The following is a 22,046-nucleotide window of genomic DNA, read 5'->3' on the forward strand; positions in this document are numbered from 1 at the left end:
TCCACTACAACAAAGTATTTGCACCCGTACCTTTTTTGTATGCAGGATCGATCATAGTAATGACATTCGTAAATTATTATTTATTTCCAGTATATTTCATAATAAATAAATGAACTAAATATAATTTTGAATTATTCGGAATTATTCATTAATAATTTGTGAACTTTACAAACCATTTCTAATTACTCGTAATCATTCTAATAATTTGTTTTATTTTTTTAAGTTTAAAAATATTAATATTTTATATACATTACGTAATATATATACACATTATGAAAAAAACGAACTAAATTAAAATTATATTCAAATCAAAAACTTTTATATGCTTTTAATTATTCAAGTTTTGAATTTGTCACTGGATTGCCATGCAACTGTAACAAATTGCATCTCACCGTTTGTCGTTTGATAACATAATCTGCAACGGATCTGCAACAGAGGACCTGGTGGCTATAAGCTGCACGGATAGAAAATGAACTTGGTCCACCATTCTCCCAGTATGGATAGTCCGAGTCTGGACTCTTGAGATTAGTTTAAGCTTCATGCAGCGCAAGAACCACATGTATCGTTGTTTAAATTCTATAGTTCGTGCGCTGCACGAAGTGATACCTACACTGTTAAAATCTTCAGCCCTCTTGACTTGAATTCGCGTCCTCTGAGATATCTCGTACATTGAGCGACTTATTAGGAAATGTGAACCGTTTAAATGAGTTATGCACCAATCTCGAAGTTCAAATAATACCGGTCCCCTGCGCTATCCCCGAATAGGCACCGGACACGTCCGTCACGCAATATATGAAATATCTCAGAGACTACTCAGTACTCACTCCATGACTCCACATCCTCGTACTCCAAGATCAACCAACTTTGAGCTTTCGTCTACTCGGTAGCGCGCTCGACCAGCCACTTGCTATCTCAAGTTTTTTTTTTTTTTTTTTTTTGCATTCAGAAATGCCCGTAGGCTGGATACATAAAGTTGCACAAGAAGACAACAACCAAACCTCCCAGTTTCTCGAATCAGCAAATCCCATCTCACTTCTCAGTAAGCCCCCTCTCTATCTGCACAGCTCGCTATACGAAATCCAAAAATGCCGCTACCACCTCCTACCGACCCGGCGGCGACCATCGCTATCTTGGAGATCGCCAATCTACTCTCCGTTCCAATGGCCCTCACGGCGGTGATCCGACTCGGCATCCCGGCCGCCATCTGGCGCTCCGGTGAGAACAACCCTCTCTCCGCCTCCGAGATCCTTCCCTCCTCCGACGACCCTTCCCTCCTTCAGCGCCTCCTCCGCCTTCTCTCCTCCTACAACATCTTCCAAGAGCACATATCTGACACTGGGACCCGCCGCTACTCCCTCACTTCTATTGGTCAAACCCTAGTTGGGGAATCTTCTTATGCAGACTACGTGCTGCAACACCACCAGGATGCGCTAATACGCGCTTGGCCAAAGCTCCATGAGGCTGTACTGGAGCCGACTGGACTCGACCCGTTTAGGCGTGCCAATGGAGGGGTGCCAGCTTACGAGTATTACGGCACGGATCCTGAGGCCAATGAGCTGATGTTGCGGGCTATGAAGGGAGTCTCAGAGCCATTCATGCAAAGGCTTCTAGAAGGTTACAAGTCAGGATTTGATGGGGTGGAGCTATTGGTCGATGTGGGAGGCAGCTCAGGCGCCTGCCTGGAGATGATCATGAAGCAAGTCCCATCTGTCAAATCTGGAGTCAATTTTGACTTGCCTGAGGTTGTTGCAGCTGCACCAGAGATTCCTGGTGAGTCCTTTAGCTGTTCATTTGCAATTTTGTATCTAATAGTTTTAGGAAAAGAGAGAATCTCGTATTGATACTGTGTGCTTGATTACAATTACATGGAATCTTTTTATAGGCTTCATTGTGGTATATTGCTAAACATCTCCAACTTACTAGTTTAAGGAAAAAGAGAGAATCTTGTATTGATCTTGTGTGCTTGATTACAATTAGTCAATTACAGGGAGTCTATTTATAGACTTGATCATGGTATTTTGCTGAACATCTCCAACTAATATATCCGATCCCGGCAAGCAATATATAGAATACTGAATTGACCTAAATTTGCTGTACAACTTGTCACATATATGTCCTTGTTCTACGTAAATGCAAACTAGGATTGAATTCCTTAGTGCATCCAAATTTCTGATGTGAACTTGTCATGACTAGCAGTTCCATCAGAAACCAATCAAGTTGAGGGGGACTGAATTTATTTATTTATTTTTGTGAGGTAGTCATGTTTGCTACCTCGTTGGACTTTACTAAACCAAACATGTAATTATTCGAGTATTTTTTTTAAATTGGCAATATATTAGTGAAGCAGACAAGGATCTAGTAATTTAGGAACTCCATTTCAATCTGTTGAAAAACAGCTGATAGAGGTCCATAGCCTCATACAGCTCTCTATTACTAACCTAACTAAATTAGTCTTACTCTTGGTTGAATAAAGAACCTAAATTACTGATAAAAACACAATGAAGATTGCTGCTATGGTGATGGTAATTACAGAGTGTTCAGGCTTCATGTCCGAGCTAGATAAGTTGGAATAGATCACACTATAAAAAAAGAGTTCATGGTCCATAATTAGACTTGTTTAAATTTATGCTGATGATCTGGTGAAAAGAATACATATAAACTGATGTTCTTTAACCATATTTGCAGGAGTAACCCATGTTGGTGGTGACATGTTTAAATTCATTCCACCCGGCGATGCCATCTTTATGAAGGTATAGTACTGAAAACTAAACTATAGGTTTCCAATTTTCTCTTTTACAAAGAAATTCCATAACATTGCTATACCAAGGAAAAAGGAAAAAAAAAATAGTTGTTAATGCAAAATGGAGGAACTTCAACTATCACATTTAAGGGTTTTCATTGGATCCGGTTTATTTGGTTTTCATCCGATTCAAAAAAATTTGGATTAAATTGTTATGTTTTTCGGTTTAAATGGTTCGGTTTGGTTGAATTTTTGAATTACTTTGGTTTTTCATATTTGGCTTGGTTTAATCTCTCTTATTATGGTTCAACTAAACAAACTGAATTTACTTGATATTTAATTAAATTACTTTGGTTTTTTATATTTTTTTGGTTTAATCTCTCTTATTTCAGTTCAACCAAGCACAACAAGATTTAGTTTGGTTTTTTGGTTTGTTTGTTTTTTCTGTTGACAAATTAAATCCGGTTGGTTTGGTTAGACTTTTGAAAAAAAAATGCCACGTTGAAAGGAAAACTGTACTGGATATCAATTCAATCTCAGATTAAAAAATAATGTTTTGATTTTATTTTATAAAAAAATAGGTTCTTAATATGAAACATCTGATTTCGATCTGGTTCTTTTCTTTGCAGTGGATTCTGATGACTTGGACAAACGAAGAGTGCATTGCAATACTAAAGAACTGCTATGAGGCCTTGCCTGGAGGAGGAAAATTGATCGCTTGTGAGCCAGTATTGCCAGAGGGAACCGATTGCAGTAGCAGGACTCGTGCCTTACTTGAAAACGACATATTCGTCATGACCATCTATAGGACCCAAGGAAGGGGGCGCACCGAAGAGGAGTTCCAGCAGCTTGGTCTCCAGGCCGGGTTCACTGGTTTCAATGCGCTCTATTTGGACCCGTTCTACACGGTCCTTGAGTTCATCAAGTAAATGAAATTGTTGCTTTGCAAATTGTTTCTGTAATTTTTTATTTTATTTTTCAACATGGAATTGAGTTTAGATCAAAGAAAAAAATTTGGGAATGGCTGCAGGTGGATGCTTCCCTTGTTTTCCTCTGTTAATAAATCAAGGTTAACTGTAGATGTATAAATAGGGATCATCAAATATTTCTCTTCTCGGCTCCCCTTTTAATCTGTCCCTTTGTTATAATTTCAGCAAAATATTTCAAAGACACAAAGAACGTCGCCATTAAAGAAAGAAAAAAAAAAACGAACTAATTATATAGCAATTAGGAATCTAAGAGCATATCCATCCTATTTACAAAGGAAATGTAAATTTTGATATGATAATTGTAATTTTAATTATAGAAATGTGAAGTAATTTTTATTTTTGGGGTAGATTTTAGAAATGCAAGTAAATAGTTAAAATAAATATATTAAATTATTAATGTTTTATAAAAAATAATTAAAATATATTGTAAGGATGGAGATGATTTGGAAAATATTGGGAAAATATTGTTGAAATTATGTTTTATATTAGGTCGACTACTCAGCTTGAGTTCCAAATTTGTAGTGCGTACGCACCCACTGGCCCCAGAAATCTGATACACTGCAGCAAGACCCACAGCTCAAACGTCCAAATAAGAGAAGGAATGAAGGATAGGTTCATGTAGGAGTTTGTATCCTCTTAAAATAGAGTTTTGAACGGCTTGGATATGTTCCGATTTTTTTATATATATCCAAAACTTCAATCAAATTACAAAAAATAACCGAAGCACCGTTAAAATTCAATTTTTACCCAATCCGGTTATCCAATAACCGAAATTTATAGAAATGTCCGGTTAACCACTCCCCGGACTCAAAATGCACAAATCCGGTTAATGGTTAACCGGATTTGTGCATTTTGCCTTTTTTTTTTTTTTTTTTTTTGAAAACAGAAATTTTTTATTTTTTTTTATTTTTTGTATTAAAATATTAGAAATATTGAATATATTTCTTTGAAAACAGATATAATACAATATAATTTGATTTATTAGAAAGACTGCAACAAATAACCCGGATCAATATTTTTCAGATCCGATTTTTCGCGGCTGTAAGAAAAATTAATATATTTCTTTATGTGTTATTGGAAAAAAATAAAAATAATTAGATTCTGAGTTATTGATCCCGGTTCAAAAGTCACTTCTAGGTAATCCAGAAAATATTGTGACCTTTCTAGTACATTTAATTAATAAAAAGTTGTATCTATTTTGAGAATTCTTTTTGAAAAACAATAATTAAATAAATTAAAGTTTTTTATTTTTTTCAAAAATAGATACAACTTTTTATTAATTAAATGTACTAGAAAGGTCACAATATTTTCTGAATTACTTAGAAGTGACTTTTGAACCGGGATCAATAACTCAGAATCTAATTATTTTTATTTTTTTTCAATAACACATAAAGAAATATATTAATTTTTCTTACAGCCGCGAAAAATCGGATATGAAAAATATTGATCCGGGTTATTTGTTGCAGTCTTTCTAATAAATCAAATTATATTGTATTATATCTGTTTTCAAAGAAATATATTCAATATTTCTAATATTTTAATACAAAAAAAATAAAAAATAAAAAATTTCTGTTTTCAAAAAAAAAAAAGAAAAAAAAAAAAAGAAGGCAAAATGCACAAATCCGGTTAACCATTAACCGGATTTGTGCATTTTGAGTCCGGGGAGTGGTTAACCGGACATTTCTATAAAATCCGGTTATTGGATAACCGGATTGGGTAAAAATCGAATTTCAACGGTGCTTCGGTTATCTTTTGTAATTTGATTGAAGTTTTGGATATATATAAAAAAATCGGGATATGTTACTTTCGTATTTGGGCTTCGAAGAAATAATATTTTCTTGGGTATAGGTTCTTCATCGATTCGGAGGTAACCGAATCCAACTACGCAAACTAAAGTTATAATTCGGTTTTAAAAATAGAATTGAACCAGAGCGATTTAGCATTGCAAATTTGCAATCGAACCGAATCAAACTAAAGTTTTATTTCGATTTATTTGGTTTGTTTGTTCAATTCAAACCGAAATATATTACTTTTTTATTTAAAGCAATTTATTTATAATAAACCAAAGTATATGAAAAAATAAACCGAAGTATTAAGAAATAAACCGAAGTGTTAAGAAATAAACCAAAATAAATAAAACAATTGATTAAGAAATAAATCGGGGCAGTCCAGATCAAATTCATAAATCATAATATATAAAAGTTCGGTCCGTTCGGTTATTTTGATTTTGAAAATTTTCAAACCGAACCGAACAGAAGTTATAATTCGGTTTTAAAAAGCAGATCAAATCGAACCATTAAACTGAAAAAACCGAACCATTTGTTCCAAACTAATTCAATTCAGTTCACAACCGACCAAACCGGACCCAATGAACACCCCTAGGCATAAACCCCTTCTACGTGACTGGAATTTAGATCCTGGCCGTGTAGAATGAGATTTGAGTTAATTTGGTATAAAGTAAGTGGTAAAAAAATAATGAAAATATATTTATTATTTTTTATCACTTGATTTTATACTAAATAAATTTATAATTTATAATTTTAACATATAAATGCATTAATAATAAAGTAAATTGGTTTTAACAGTTTGAATTTATCGTTTTAAGTTTATATAATAGATTTTTAAAACAATAGTATAGACTATCTATAATATTGAAGTTTTACTCATATTCAAAATATGCATCGAATTGTGTTGAACCCGACTATGAGTAATTTGCATTATCAGAGGATACTCACTGTGTTGAAATGAGTATCTGTATTAGTAATTTAATTCTAAATGTAAATTTTGCGTGACAATTTTTTTTTGCAAATTTAAAAAAAGTATGATAATCTCTGATCTCATGAATAAAAAATTTATTTTTAAATGAAATTGCTTGCAAAACGTTGTGTTAGTAAAAATATTAATCCTTATTTTATTATTTATTTCACAAATTAATTTTAGATATTGTTCAATATTTCTTTTTCAAATTTTAAATACTAAAAGTAATCAAAATTAATTGTATGAGTATACTGTTTTTGAACTTAAAACGAAATTTCAAGGGAACTTTTCTTTTTTGAAAATCTAATTGTTATCTGGTCACAAACTTGAACCGGTGTGGAGTCCGGATGTATACGAGGTAATGCACTGTTTGAGTTTTAATTCGATTAGCCGATTATAGTCAAGCCGGTCCAAATCTCTAATATACGATATTCTTTTAAGATTCATGATAGTATATAACAATCTACAAGATATTAATCCTTTTTTTTAATTATTACAATCTTTACAATGACATCAAATTCTATCATCTCCACGAGGGGGGGTGTAGTCGTGTCATCCCTCCTGGATTTCGAGTTTTAGTGGTTGCTGTCTCTTTAGACTTCGAGTTTTAGTGGTGATCTATTTTTGTCCCCTCTGGATGTTTGATTTAATTCGGGTTAAATTTAGTGTTAAAATCAAATAAATTTCTTGAATTATAATTGGTAATTAGAATTATAAGTTAAAACATTATAAATTATAAGTCATAGCATTGAAAAATACAAGTAGTCAAAGCATTGATTTTTTATCGAGTACCTAATTAGTTAATGGATTTAAATCCGATAAGCTATTTAAATCCGATTCGATATTTTTTTTTATCCCTCCTAATGAAAATTCTAGATCCGCCCCCGCTTGTAAACTCTTCCACCTCAACTACATATACAATATGATTACGTTGTACTTTAGACATCTAAGTAGTACTCTTTTAATCTGTAATATAAAAATTTGAATTTAATGCATGGTTAGAAACCATATAAATACACAAGGTTCAATTAGTACAATTGTCTAAATCTGTACGCGATTTTTTAATAGGAAATCGTGTGTAAATGTCGGTACTTTTTCTACACAAATTTTTTTTTTTGAGGTTTATTTTCTACACAAATTTTATTTAATCGACCGTGTGTGTATGTTGGAATTTGTTTGCAGGCGCGCCTCTTTTCTTTACACATTGTTTGTTTGGAAATTTGTCGGAATTAACCGTGTATGATGTGCCATATGTATGATTAAAGTTTTTGTAGTAGTGATCATTAGCAACTGGGAAAATATACATACAACAGTCTTTGTATAATATATATTAAGGAGATGTAATCTATTGCCAGGATTTCTATTCGATGGTCATAATTCCTGCAATATATACCCATATATCACGAGTAAAGACGTGAGAGTTAAACATTTATTGGTTTGTATATATATATATATGATATAATATTCTAATTAAAAATGGTTGGTTACATGCATGTGTTGGTCTGATTCCCCACCTAGAAATATCAAGGATGAAAGATTAAACTTAATTAGGCTCTCTTTTTGGAAAGTGTTATTGTATACTATATTGATAAACATCTCGAGAAGATGTTAAATATGAAAATATCAACCACAAATCGAAAAATCAAAAATCAAAAATCAAAAATAAAAATCGAAAATAAAAATTGACCACAAATTGGAAAATGAAAAATTACGATAATGTGACCATCCTAGTTTAATACTGCATTTTGACGAAAATTCCACCAACTATTTGAATAAATTTTGATGGAAAAACAGTTTCCTAATAGTGCTTCTGGCCGAGAGGAGATTAATAGTGCTTCTGGCCTTGAATATATATTTTATAATCTTTCATATAGTTTGCTGAATTCGTCAATATAATTTTAGACCGAAAACATGGTGTAATCATGCATATAACACATTAAATGTACATTTCTAAATTTTTGAAACATTAGAAAATAATTTGATAAACGAAGTTCATTCGGGGTGTTCCGGTATATTTGAAGATTTGATTAAATGAGTTCATAAATTCAAATTTTAGGAAATTAACCACAAATTGGAAAAAAAAATGACATTGACCATAAATTGAAAAACTAGAAATCGAAATTGGAACTTTATTGAAAAATAAAATATCAAAATCGACCACAAATCGAAAAATAGAAAAAAAAAAAATTGACCCATAATCCCATATGCAATGTATAGTTTATTTTATTTATACATAGTCAATATCTAAATACGTGGTTTATAAAGTTTAGGGTTTCAATTTTTTGAGTTTAGAATTTAAGTTTTGATTTTTTTTTTTAGTAAAGTGTTTTATTGAATATTACCAGTGTTCTAAATAGCGTGCTATAATGTTTTTGGACCCTAAACGCTAAGCTATGGCATCAAAACACACTATTTGAGCTATGAATGCTATAGCGCATAGCGTGTAGCGCAAATAGCGCGCGCTATGCAACATGAGTTTTTTTTTTCAATTTATATGAGCTTTAAATAAAGGCTCAGATTGGATTTTAACCATGATTTTTTTTTTGCCATTGACGTACTAAGTTTTATATTCAATTATTAATTATTAAATAAGAGATCCATCAAACAAAATCAAATAAGAAAGCTACAGCGCGCTATGCAACATGAGCTTTTTTTTTTCAATTTATTTGGGCTTTAAATAAAGACTCAAATTAAATATATTAAGATATTTCTTGAAGTAACAAAATGATACTTACTATATGGTAGTTTGAATATTTTGACTAGATTAAGATAGTTAATTATGTCATGATGTCTAGGTTATTTTCAAATTTAAATAGAAAAAAAAATAGATTATGTTATGATGCTGAATATATTTTGATTAGAAAAAGATCGATAGTTTATGATATTAGTTACTATGGATATTTTGAGTCGTAATTTGAACTTTGTATTGGTTCAATATGAATATTATAATTTTTTAATCAATTTGATGTTATTTATTATTCTATGAGATTTAGATAATGTTGATATTTAGTACAAATATATGATATAATTTTTATAAAAATAGAAAAAACGCTATGTAGCATAGCTTTCTCTATAGCGACACTATTTGCTCTAACTTTTTTTGTAGGCTTCCCGCTATGATACGATGAACGATATTTAGAACCTTGAATATTAGTATAGTTTGGTCCAATATGAAATAAGAAACAAATATTTGCACAATTTCGTTTATGATGTGATTGACAAAATTGGACAAATATTAGTTTTATTCAAACTTATATGCTCGTAAATTTTTAATTAAACTTAAGATTTTTATTATTAAGAAAACAATAGATCGATATTAAATTTTTCACAAATGTAACTTTTTATTAAGAATAGATATGCTAACAAAACTATATACAATTATAAAATTTGCATATATATTTTTTGTGTTTGCATTTTGCACTAATCAATTAAACGAAATTATCTCAACCGTAAATAAGATATACTGTGATGTTAACAATTATTACTTTCTTTCATTATTGTGTAGATATAGGAAAAAAGAGCTATTTTGATACTACGAATACAACTAAGAGAGATATATGGAGCTGATTCATGTTGGACCAAACTACTGTAGTGTTCAAAAGAACTAAAAAAATTTAAACCCTAACCTCTATAAACCACGTAATTAGATATTGACTATGCATAAATACAAATACAATAAACTATAAATTGCATATTGGACCAATTTCTTTCCCATTTTTCGATTTGTAGTTGAATTGGATTTTCGACTTTTCAATAAACATTCGATTTTCGATTTGTGATAGATTTCATTTTTTTTTTCTATTTGTGGTCAATCTTCGAAATTTTGAAACTTAAATTTGAGTAGAAACTACATTTTGAATTTATTTTCTTCTTTTATTAACTAATACAAACACTTATTAAAATATATCGGAATAACATCAACTTTTGTTTAGCCATTGATTTTTATATGTTCGGAGTTTTTTTTTTAATGTATAGCAATGGATCGACGAACTTAAATCTCGATCTAAAAACAATTGATACCAGACATTATCGAATAGTGTATGAGGGGTATTAAAAACATTGCCAAATAGCAAATTAGCAATGAACCTATAAATATTATAATTCTTTTTTACTTTAATATTTGATATATTCGTTACTAGGCTCAGTGTTTTAAAATGTGGTTTTGTTCATGCATGCGGAAGGCCACTGCATACCGCATATGTGGTATGTGGATACATATGCGGATTTATATATGCGGATTTTAAAATAAAAATTCACGTATATATATATATATGTATATAGGACTTGGCTACGGTGCTATGGGTAGCTAAGAGGCCTCCCGTGCTACGGCTCAATATTTGACTTTTCAAAATTTTAATGGTCGATCCGAACCGTTCATCTTGTTCTCCATATTAATATGTGCTTGGAGACCAAATTTTACATTTTTTGGAAATTTTTTACTATTTTTTTAGATTTATTGAAAATCGCTGTTTTTCAGACAAATCTGGACCATAAAAAACAGCGATATTCAATAAATCTAAAAAAAATAGTAAAAAATTTCCAAAAAATATAAAATTTGGTCTCCAAACACATATTAATATGGAGAACAAGATGAACGGTTCGGATCGACCATTAAAATTTTGAAAAGTCAAATATTGAGCCGTAGCACGGGAGGCCTCTTAGCTACCCATAGCACCGTAGCCAAGTCCTATATACATATATATATATATTCATATTCATATATTTGAATTTATTTTCACATAATGACATAATCAACAATAGTTTTTTGACTTTTTTCACATAAATTTTAATTAAAATACAATCAAATTATCAAAACCGCATGACCACATATTCAAACCGCATGGCCGCATTTTTAATCTGCATATGCACTTTTTTATTCCGCATGACCGCATATGCGGCCGCATGGACATTCTGAACACGGCTGTCGACCGCATACTCATATGCGGCCCATGCGACCGCATTTTAAAACACTGACTAGGCTATTAGTCACTAACCTTTTAAAAAACAGGACCCGAAAATCCAAGTCAATGCCAATCCAAACAATACTTAGTTTGGATTGGCATTGGCCTTGACTTGACTGACGTGGATTAACTTTTGTGGGGCACAGTCTAAGGTGGTGAATTGTGTGTTCAGAAACCGAAAATTTTGATGGAGACCGAAGGGAAGTGGAGGTGAATTGTATGTATATAGTTAGCGATTTTATTTACCCCCGATTCACGGTATAGCACAGGTGAACTGTACTGACGTCTCTTCCCATTTTTTTCTACCTGTTGAATATTAAACTAACTAACTTCTATTATAAATGGAGAGTACAAGAGTTTACAACACTACTTGATATATTTTTTATTCTATAAGCTCTATTTATAGATGGGTGTATGTCGGTTCAGAATTTTCTAGATCCTATATTTCATTTCTAACACCGACTTTGTGAATTGTCTGTTTCCATCTTCAAGATCATACAAGATACAAAATTAAACTTGATGGAAGCATCTAGCTTTTTCTAGCTTTACCGATGGAGAGTTCTTGAATTTTATATTGGGCTTGGGCCGGCTACAATGGTGCTATGATTTCAACACTACCAATTGTGGAGCACAGTCTAATTAAGGAGCCCAGCACGTGAGGATAATTCTCAAGACCTCAACAATGCATAATGGGCAATATATGTTTTGCTACATATGATGTTATCCAATTTCATATATACCAGACAAGTCTCGAGTAAGTTTGAATTGAGAGTCTGTCGCTACATTTGCGTCTGATGTGTTTTGATACCGATATGTGAATTTGAATCTAAAATAGTTGAATAGTAGTCATAATTAACAGATCACAAGTCGCAGGATCCGAAGTGCAATATAGATTGAGACGAAGAGGAGAAATTAATGTTGATCAAACAGTTAGCCCCCTCTCAAAATTAAGAGAAACTGGCAATGCCCACCATTGTTTGAGCCATGTCGCAGGCCGAGAGGCCATCCACCACCTCAGCCATACTGCAGACAGAGGTTCCAGGGAAAAAAGATGCTTATATTTAGTACTTATTCATGTAATTTCTTTATTTAATTTCTAGTATTATTTTGCTTGTTTTTGGACAGATACTCATGCATGTATGTGTATGATATTGACTTTGATCTATATATATTTTGCACGTTTAATCTGTTAATTTTTTAATCTTTGTATATATATATTTTTTGGACAGATACTCATGCATGTATTCATGTTTATTATTTAATCTTTGTATACATATATTTTTACCTGTTAATTTTCTAGTTAAAAACACACATAAATAAATCAATAAGATAACATGCATTTATAAAATATGAATGCAATTGAACTCAAAACACAAATATATACAAACTGAATCAATACAAACAAATTTTGAACTCGTTCAGACATTCAGTTGATCAAGTAGTGAGTGAATCTAACACGGATTTTGAGAGAAATCTGTGTTTGGATATTTGCCCAAAACATACATGATTTCTAAACTATTAACCATGTATGAAGGCCTCAAGTCATACACGGTTCAATATTAACAATCTGTGTACAAATATTAGTGATTTCCCAACATATTTTGGTACTAATGGACCGTGTGGTTATGTATGAGTTTTTTTTTTTTTCGCGCAAGCACCTCCTCTCATTACACACTGTTAATGTGCAATTTTTTCTCATCTGTGTATGATATGCTGTGTATAGTCGTGTTTTCTGTACTAGTGGACATGTTTTTCCAATAAATTGTTTGTTTGAAATTATTTAATTTCGGTCGAGTTTTCACTTTCATGGCAAATCACCGATTGCTTGTGATCTATGATATATGATATGATAATGAATTATATGGAGAACCTAAGTGGTATTTTTTACGGAGATAGTTCTAATTAATTTTTGTATTCTATGGTTATTAGGTTCAGAGGCGGAGCTACAGCTACACAGGGGTAGGCAGCTGCCTACCCCTGGATTTTGAAAAATCTCACCAAATATGTTAGGATTTGGGTTTTGCCTATCCCTGAATTTGTGTTTGCCTACCCCTGTCTCGACCGAAGAGAGCAAGGAGTTGAGTCTCCTAGAGATAGAGTAACTGCATATTTATTTTTTAGGAAGAGCAGAGTCATTAATGGCGGATTGAAAGAGGATCTAGCATAAGGAAAGGATAGTGCTTGACGACAGAGAAAAGAAAGGTCAAGAGACGTCTGGAGGAAAAATCGGATATGGGCCTAAAAATATTCAACTTTTCTTTTAGCCCATGTCTAAATAGAAGTGAAAGAATAATTTGGGCTTGACTTATAAATTATGTTCAAAAACTAAGAAATGAATCTATATAATTATTGGGCTATTGTTTTGGGCTGATAACTTTATCATTGAATTCTACATTTTTATTTGGAAGCTTTCTTAAAATAGAGAATTGAAGTATAAATAAAACAGATTCGTGAGCTGGATTAAAATGTAAAATGACTAGTTAAACAAACATTTGTCTTTGTTTTCTGTTGTTTCAAATTTTCTTTCTTTCCTCTGACATGTGTTTGTTTCTTAAAAATTATAATTTTGGTTTAACAATCTTTATGAAATTGAGGCTTTTTTGCATTTGATTTACCAATTTTATTGGAAATAATATGGTAAAATTCCGAAAATTAGGTTTTGAGCATTTCATGAGATTAATTTGGTAAAAACTGGTAATATTGGTCAATATAGTTTATCATTAGAAGATTTTTGTTTGTTAATATCTTGTATCTTCTCTTCATTATTTTTAATTTAGTTCAATGCAGTCATGCAATTAAGCTCGTAAGAAGGTTATTTTAATTACAATTGACAACTTTTACTAAATTATTTAGATATGCAACATATCTTCGTTTGAGAGAAATGATGTATTTACAATTCTAGTATTTATTAAAAAAATAAAAATAAAAATAAAAAGATTAATAAAATAATAATAAAATAATATATTTTTCTTGCCTACCCCTGACGAAAATCCTGGCTACGCCACTGATTAGGTTTATTATATATGAAGAAAAGCAGCTCGATCCGATCGAAACAAAATATTCCACTTCTAAAATTATTGATAAATTGGGGATCTAGACATAGCTAATATATATAGAAATGCAAGACGTCGTTCTCCCCACTAACTTTTTCTCAATTTTTTTTTTTACTCTCCGACAGATAAAAGTGAGGTGTGCACGTAACCAAAAAAAGTCAATTTATTGTTAAAGCCAAAATAAAAAATAAAAAAATTAAAGTCAATGCACTCTGGCTGTTTATTTCGGCGGTCGCCGGTTTTGGTTCTCTTGGACAATATGTTGCATGATATTCTTTTAGACTATTCCGGGAATGGCATATCAAAATCAAATTATTCCAAAACCACATTGCAATCCCTCTTCCTCCTAATCACTAGCAACAGCTCTCATTCAAAAGAGATATGGTGATGATACTTAATGCCTTCATGCCAAAGCTTAGCGCACTTCTCATGGAAATGGTGCAGGATGAGGTGGGCATGCTGCTGGGCATCCCTGGCCAGATCGAGAAGCTTAGCGAGACCGTTCGTGACATCCAATGCGTCCTTGCTGATGCCGAGAGGAGGGAGAGCAAGAGCAGTGCCATCGAGCGGTGGCTCATGCAGCTGAAGGATGTCATGTATGATGCTGATGACATCATCGACCTATGTCAGATCAAGGCAAAGGACCGCCTTGCTGGCTCCAGTTCCCATTCCTCGTCAAATGCTCGTTGTGGCTGCCTTTTGCTGTCTTGCTTTCAGAACCCATTCTTTGCTCATAAGATCGGTTCCAAAATCAAGAATATCAATTCGAGGCTAGAGGGGATTGCTAAGAGAAAGACTGATTTGGGACTGATCGAATCCCAAAACTCTTCAAGGCCTTCCGATCCAGTTCGCCGAGTGGATTCGATCATCACCCGCAAAACTGATCCCTTGGTTGTGCTAGATGATATTGTGGGTGAAAAGATTGAAGAAGATACTGAGATGTTAGTGAACTGGTTGATCGAAGAAGAGAAGAGTGAAAGAGAAATCATTCTGGTTCTAGCAATTGTGGGAATGGGTGGAATTGGAAAGACCACTCTAGCAAGTAAGATCTTCAATGATAGAAGGATTCAAGAAGAATTCCAGATAAAAATTTGGGTTTGTGTTTCAAAGGAGGTGAAAGGAGTAGAACTATTGAAATGTATGATTCGGGAGGCAGGAGGTGAGCATGGTGCCGCACAAGAAAGATCGGAGTTGGCGCCTATACTCAAGAGGCTCGTCCAGGGCAAAAAGTTCCTTCTTGTTCTCGATGATGTTTGGGAAGAGAGTCGAGCAGTGTGGAACAGTCTATTGCGAGCTCCCATGAGTGGCGGAGCTCACGGGAGTAGGTTACTTGTCACTACACGAGATGACAGAGTTGCGGACGGAATGAGAGCAGCAAAATTACATCGGGTAGAGAAGTTATCTGATGAAGATGGGTGGTCTCTATTACTAAAACAGGTAACTTTTATTAATTGTTTAGCCTTCCTACTTTGTCTAGATTATGATTTAATTATTGGGTTCTAAAACAAACTATTTGACAGTCGTATAACAAATACAAGCTTATTTAATCCTATCCAAACAATGGGGATTTTTTTATAATTAAGCAACAATAGATATAGTGCCCTATGATTATTTGCCTTTATAATGGAATTTCAAATTAATATATCTCGCCAATTGGCAATTTTTAACAATTAAGATATTTTTCAAAATATTTTGTATATATCTTTGCTTTCTAAACATTTATTAAAAAAAAAATTCTACTGCTTTTGGTGAGGAATAATTCCACACTTCGATATTTATAACTACTGCATTCAAGGAACACTGCTTTCGTGGAAAAAAAATATCCTATTTGATATGAAGTTTTAAATGCAAACAGGTCCTTAAAACAATCTTGTACAAATTTTATTCAATAATTGGTTGTGAATATTACTTCCAAAGTTCTACTCTAGCTCCGTACTGATGATGAATAGTGGGTACCATCTAGATTAATGAAGCGTCACTTCTATAATGAAAATTTATATTTCAAATAAATTTACAGATATAAATGATAAAATAGTGAACGTTGTGTTACCTTTTATTCTGAAAAATATATATTTACAGGACCGGTCCACCTTATTTTTATTTTTTATTTTGTTATCACATACTTTTACAGGATTTAAAAAATATGCACTACAAATAAGAAATTATGAAATTTTAATTTTTCTTCTGTGAGCATATGGATTAGCATCAAATAACTATCAGTAAAAAAAATTATGTAGAATCTACAAACTAATTATACTACTAGCTAATACCTATCTTCGTTTTTTTTTTTCTGTATTATGCAATTATGATCCAAATATTCTATTTTTCGAATCAATGCTGCTTTGATCTAATTTATAATAAGATCATTATGTGACTACGTATTCAAACCCAAAAAATATATTGAATTAAATAACAAATTAAATAAGCATTGTTAAATAAATAAAAATTAAATACAATCTCGGTATGACACAAATTACCCTCGATTGTTGTAATATATAATGTAGTAGCATAAAAATAAAAATTATTATTTCTTTAACAATGTATAGTAAAATCAAATATATATTTCTACATATAAATATGTATATGCAGTATGCAGTGGTTTACACATGCATCAATAAAACCGCATTTTAAAACATTGATAAAAATGCTAAACGTTAACGGGTTTTATCTTTCTTATTGTGCTAGATTGTCAAGCATCAAAAGTTAACTAAATGTGTTTATAAAAAAACTTTCGTACATATTTGAGGTGAGGAAATGATTATGTTACCTTTGAAAATACAATTGACTATCTATTTTAAATTATTTATAGATTTGAGAATTGAGAATACTTTTAAAGGCGCACCAAATTCAAAGCAAGTTTTTTATCATGCAACAACATTTGAAAAAAAGCAATTAGGACTGATTGGCAATTAAAGAAGGAATCATTATTTGATTATGTCTAATTAATTAGGTGTCCATTAAAGGAGTAAACAACCACTTTATTAGTTTCCTTTATGAAACATGGATAAAATTGTCCAAATATTTTTTTCTCTCACCTATTCGCTGCTTTGAGTCAAAATTTTACTATTAAAATCAACACACTGAATAATAATTTCATGAAACAGTTTTGTTTCATGAGATTTTTTATTTATAGAAATTATAATTAAATAATAAAGGAAAACAAAAAGAATGTTGCACTTTATTAATGGCATAGATAGATTAAAAAAAAATTGGATCAAAACTTTGAAAATATTTATTTTCGGATCCTAAGTAATTTTTTTTTTCTGGAAGAGTGGCTGATACTTTTCTTAAATATAAATTTTTGCTAAATCTATTTTGAAACATAAAGAGTGTTCGAACTTTTTTTGAAAGACCAGCTGAAATTTTTTAAGACAAAAAGAGTAGCTTGATTTTTTTCTAAAAAATAAAACACTTCGGTTCCGGAAAAAATTCCGGCTCCATATATAATTTGGATCCGAAATTTTTGTTCTTTTTTATTTAACAATAATTTTTATAAATAAAAAATTATCATGTTACATTGGTAGTGTCATGCATAATATATACAATGAGTTTTTTTTATTTTAAGAAATTACTATTAAATAATAAAGGGAAAAAGAAAGAATACAAGGATTTTTAATGGCATAGATGAATCTGAAATTTAAATTTCAGATCCAAACTTTGTACCTCAATTTTTTTTCGAATCCAAAGTATTTTTTTTCAAATAGCCATAACTTCACGTATATGTTTTCCAATGGCCACAGACAATCTCAGTTGCAATCAAAACTTTAGATCCGGATCCGTCTACACAATCGAAAAAAAACCCTCCATTATTTCTATTTCCCTATTCAGAACAGAAACAAATATGTTGTTATTCCAATAGAATAATAGCAACCTGCTATTTTGATATCATCCCTTCAAATTTTTACATACGGGAATTTTAATGAAGAAATTTTTTCATATGCGAATTTTAACGTATATTAACGTCTGGAATTGGAATAACAGGTTTCACAGATTTATTTCTATTCGGAACAACTGATCCACCACAACAACCACCAGCTACAAAAGTATATTTTCTGGACTTTAGCAATTTAGTGTTCCATGCTGGCCTAATTAAGCTTATTTTGTGTTCCCTGCAATTTAGATTGTGTAGTTTGATTTTCTTAGAAGGACAAAATACATATTTAATTTTATATTTTATCATCATGAGTAATGCTATAAATATACATATATATTTGAAAAATCTAGGATAAATATATTTGGGAACTTCATTTTAATTACATGTGATGCCCCGTTCTTCGTTTATCAAGTTTACACCAATAGTCCTCGAAACTTTTCAAATTCAAAATTTATAAGCATTAATTCATATACTTTTTGTACCGAAATTTTTGTTTTTACTATCTTAGAAAAAAATAAACCCATTAACCCTGTTTTCTGAGAATTCAATAAATACCAGAATCGTAGTTTCAAACTGCGATCACTGGAATCGTAGTTTCAACTCAATTTAATGTATAGAGGTGGCTGTCATTCTTTTGGATCCCATGTATTTGACTGTGTATTGGATTGAATCTGTAAAGTTTAAAATAAAGATAGGGTCGCAGTTTTTGTCTGTCTATTTTCAGTGAAAAGTAATTGAACTAATTATATCTTCTATTTTGAAGAAAATTAAATGAAAAACTACTTTTTTATATCTTATTACAGTTCTCTCTTTTCCTTGTTAGGGTAAAATGTTAGTTTCGTATTTTATTCATTTTAAATAAGTACCTTATATAGTTATACGGTTACAGGATAACATCTTCTGATTGGTAGTCTCATCATCGCCTGGGTTTCAATATAGATATGTAAATTATGATATTTGTGCATTACAAAAGGGAATATCAGAAATTTAAAAAAAAATGCAGTCAGATGTAGCATATAGATGCTATTTGATTTTTGCTCTATTGATATAACCCTGGGATCTCTAGTTCTACTACAATCTTTAAACGTCTAAATTTTCTAAGACACATGAATCTTGAGTAAACATGAATCCTAACTTTTAATTCATTTATTGACAGGTATTTCAAAATGAGAAGGAGAGCGAGATTCAAAAATTTAAGGATATTGGGTTGCAACTAGTTGAAAAATGTGATGGTTTGCCTCTTGCTATCAAAAATATAGGTGGTGTGCTTTGCACAAAGCCAAAAACCAAAGCCGAGTGGCAAGCTGTTCTAAATAGCAATATGTGGTCAATTGTTGGGATGTCAGGTATCCACAATGCATTCCATTTGAGCTATGAGGACCTTTCATCACCTTTGAAGCAGTGCTTCATCTTTTGTTCCCTCCTTCCGGAAGATTTTGAGTTTGGTAAAACAGAATTAATCTATCAGTGGCTAGCAGAAGGATATCTGCAAGATAAGGTAGATTTCTGGAAGTTGGGAAATGAGTACTACATAGAGTTACTGGTACGAAATCTTTTGGAAGATACTGGCAAATTATATAATCAAGGAGAATGCAAAATGCATGATCTTTTGTGGTCCTTTGCCCGCCAATTAGGAAAAGATGAGAACTGTGTATTAAGGGAGGGACAAGTTTTATCCAGGCCTAAAGGTCCACTGAAAATACGACGGTTATCTATAGAAGGGAATAAGGTAAATACTGAATTATTTAAAAAGGAAAATGGGTTGAGAACATTATTGCTTCGCGATAAACCTGAAATTGCACTTGATTATCTGTGCAAAGCTTTTTCAAACCTTCGCATGTTAGATCTTATGTGGTCCAATTTCTCAAGCCTACCTGATTCTTTTTGTGACCTCATGCATCTGAGATACTTGGATGTCTGTAATTCAACTATAAGAAATCTTCCCCATTCCATCGGAAATCTCAAATATCTAGCATATTTGAACCTTACTGGTTGCAAAAGTTTGTCAGATGTCCCTCGTAGTATCACCAATCTACAAGAATTGAAATTGCTCTCTACTACCAATTCAGGAGTTAGGGGAATCCCAGTAGGCCTAAATAAACTAGAGAAGCTCGTTCAACTAGTCGGATTCAGTCCAGACAAAAATAGTTTGGAAGGATTTAGTAGCCTAGACAGCATAGAAGCTCTATCACAGCTAATTAATCTCAGGTTATACAATTTAGAGAATGTATCGGACAATAACATAGCAAACAGGGCAAACCTTCAAAACAAATATCGTTTACAAGATCTAAAATTTGTTTACAGAACATTGAGCCCGGAAGAACAACTTTCCCAAACTGATGAAGAGAAGATGACAACTGAGGATGTTTTGAATGAGCTTTGTCCTCCACCTTCTCTAGAAATTGTTCAAATTGAAGGTTACTTTGGCAGCCACCTTCCTAATTGGTTAAATTTGAGGGCAAACCTTCCAAATTTGAGATATATTCATATCGAAAATTGTGCATGCTTTGAGGAGCTTGCGTTGTTAGGCCAACTCCCCAATTTGGATTTTCTTCGAATAATAGGTGCTTATTCAGTCGTGAGTGTGGGAGAAGAGTTCTTGTGGGGAGGCATCCAAAACAGAGATACGACAGCTACGAGTTGTCATGCTAATAAGCTTGCATTTCCCAAATTGAGTAAACTATTGTTTGAAGGGATGCCCAAGTGGAAAGAGTGGCAGTGGAATAAGGAACAGATGGCCATGCCCAAGCTGAAAAAATTATTTATTAGAGATTGTCCCCAGTTGAGATCTCTTCCGGAGGGTCTTTTGCATCATGCTACTTGCTTGGAGTATCTAGAGATTGATGGTGCTAATAAGATGATTACAGTAGAAAACCTCCCATCAATCAAAGATATTTGTGTTGTTAGATGCTCAAACTTGGAGAGGATTTCAAATTTGCCTAGCATCACACATATTATAATTGTTGAATGCCCGAATCTAGAAGCTGTGGAGAACCTTAAAGCTTTACAGACAATGAAATTTAGGGATTTTAAAATGGAAATTCTACCAGATTATTTGAGGACGATAATGCCACAGAAGGTACGAATCGATTGTAGTGAGGAGTTGCTGGTGAAGATTGTAAGTCAAGGAGAAAGTGGTTCTGAGTGGAACAAATTCAAGCACATTTCCAAGGTGACTATCTACTCATCGGGTGAATCTTTCTATGCTACTTACCAGAAAGCACCATACAGTTTCACCACCAATGTACGCACAAGCTTAGAGATAATGTGAGATGATGTGACAACAAGAGAAGAAGCTTGATCTTGCCATTACAATTTTTGTTCAGGTATATTATAATTCCTCCACTTCATCATACTAGCTTCATATTGAGATCTGGAAAATTGCAATGTTTGGAGGTAAAATAGATCATTGGAAAGGAGATTTTTCTAAAAGGTTGTTTTTATTTAATTTTTATATAATTTGGTTATGCTTGCTTTTTTGGGGTCATTTTTGAAGGGCGATGTTTCGATGGGCATTGGGTCAAATTCTATTCAATGCCAGGTTGGAGTCATTTGTTCCGCATTAAGATTCACATGAACTTGATCTATACGTATCTTGGAGTAGATCAAATAGAATAAATTTGATCCGATGTTCATTGAACATCCCTGATTCCTTTATAATTTGGATTGGTC

The 22,046-nt window shown here is 32.3% G+C and overlaps 2 protein-coding genes across 2 annotated transcripts; both read left to right on the forward strand.

The window, feature by feature from the left end:
• The first annotated feature begins 988 nt into the window (after positions 1-988).
• LOC144543776 (nicotinate N-methyltransferase 1-like) lies at positions 989-3,919 on the forward strand. The gene is made up of 3 exons (XM_078292170.1): positions 989-1,770; positions 2,686-2,750; positions 3,370-3,919. The coding sequence occupies exons 1-3, from the start codon at positions 1,086-1,088 to the stop codon at positions 3,667-3,669; spliced, it is 1,050 nt and encodes a 349-aa protein (XP_078148296.1). The 5' UTR covers positions 989-1,085; the 3' UTR covers positions 3,670-3,919.
• Positions 3,920-14,832: 10,913 nt separating this feature from the next.
• Positions 14,833-21,645, forward strand: LOC144543895 (putative disease resistance protein RGA3). The gene is made up of 2 exons (XM_078292345.1): positions 14,833-15,937; positions 19,531-21,645. Exons 1-2 carry the CDS (start codon positions 14,882-14,884, stop codon positions 21,643-21,645), a joined length of 3,171 nt encoding a protein of 1,056 aa, XP_078148471.1. The 5' UTR covers positions 14,833-14,881.
• Positions 21,646-22,046: the final 401 nt, after the last annotated feature.

The sequence above is a fragment of the Carex rostrata genome, chromosome 25 (assembly GCF_964058835.1).
Source record: "Carex rostrata chromosome 25, lpCarRost1.2, whole genome shotgun sequence".
NCBI lineage: Eukaryota > Viridiplantae > Streptophyta > Magnoliopsida > Poales > Cyperaceae > Carex > Carex rostrata.

What these genes read in the sequence shown, in the direction of transcription:
- LOC144543895 (XM_078292345.1), top strand. Translation starts at nt 14,882, where the DNA reads ATGGTGATGATACTTAATGCCTTCATGCCAAAGCTTAGCGCACTTCTC. An exon ending in GGTCTCTATTACTAAAACAG is followed by an intron (nt 15,938 to 19,530) that starts GTAACTTTTATT and finishes ATTTATTGACAG; the next exon opens with GTATTTCAAAATGAGAAGGA.
- LOC144543776 (XM_078292170.1), top strand. Translation starts at nt 1,086, where the DNA reads ATGCCGCTACCACCTCCTACCGACCCGGCGGCGACCATCGCTATCTTG. An exon ending in AGCTGCACCAGAGATTCCTG is followed by an intron (nt 1,771 to 2,685) that starts GTGAGTCCTTTA and finishes CCATATTTGCAG; the next exon opens with GAGTAACCCATGTTGGTGGT. An exon ending in GCGATGCCATCTTTATGAAG is followed by an intron (nt 2,751 to 3,369) that starts GTATAGTACTGA and finishes TTTTCTTTGCAG; the next exon opens with TGGATTCTGATGACTTGGAC.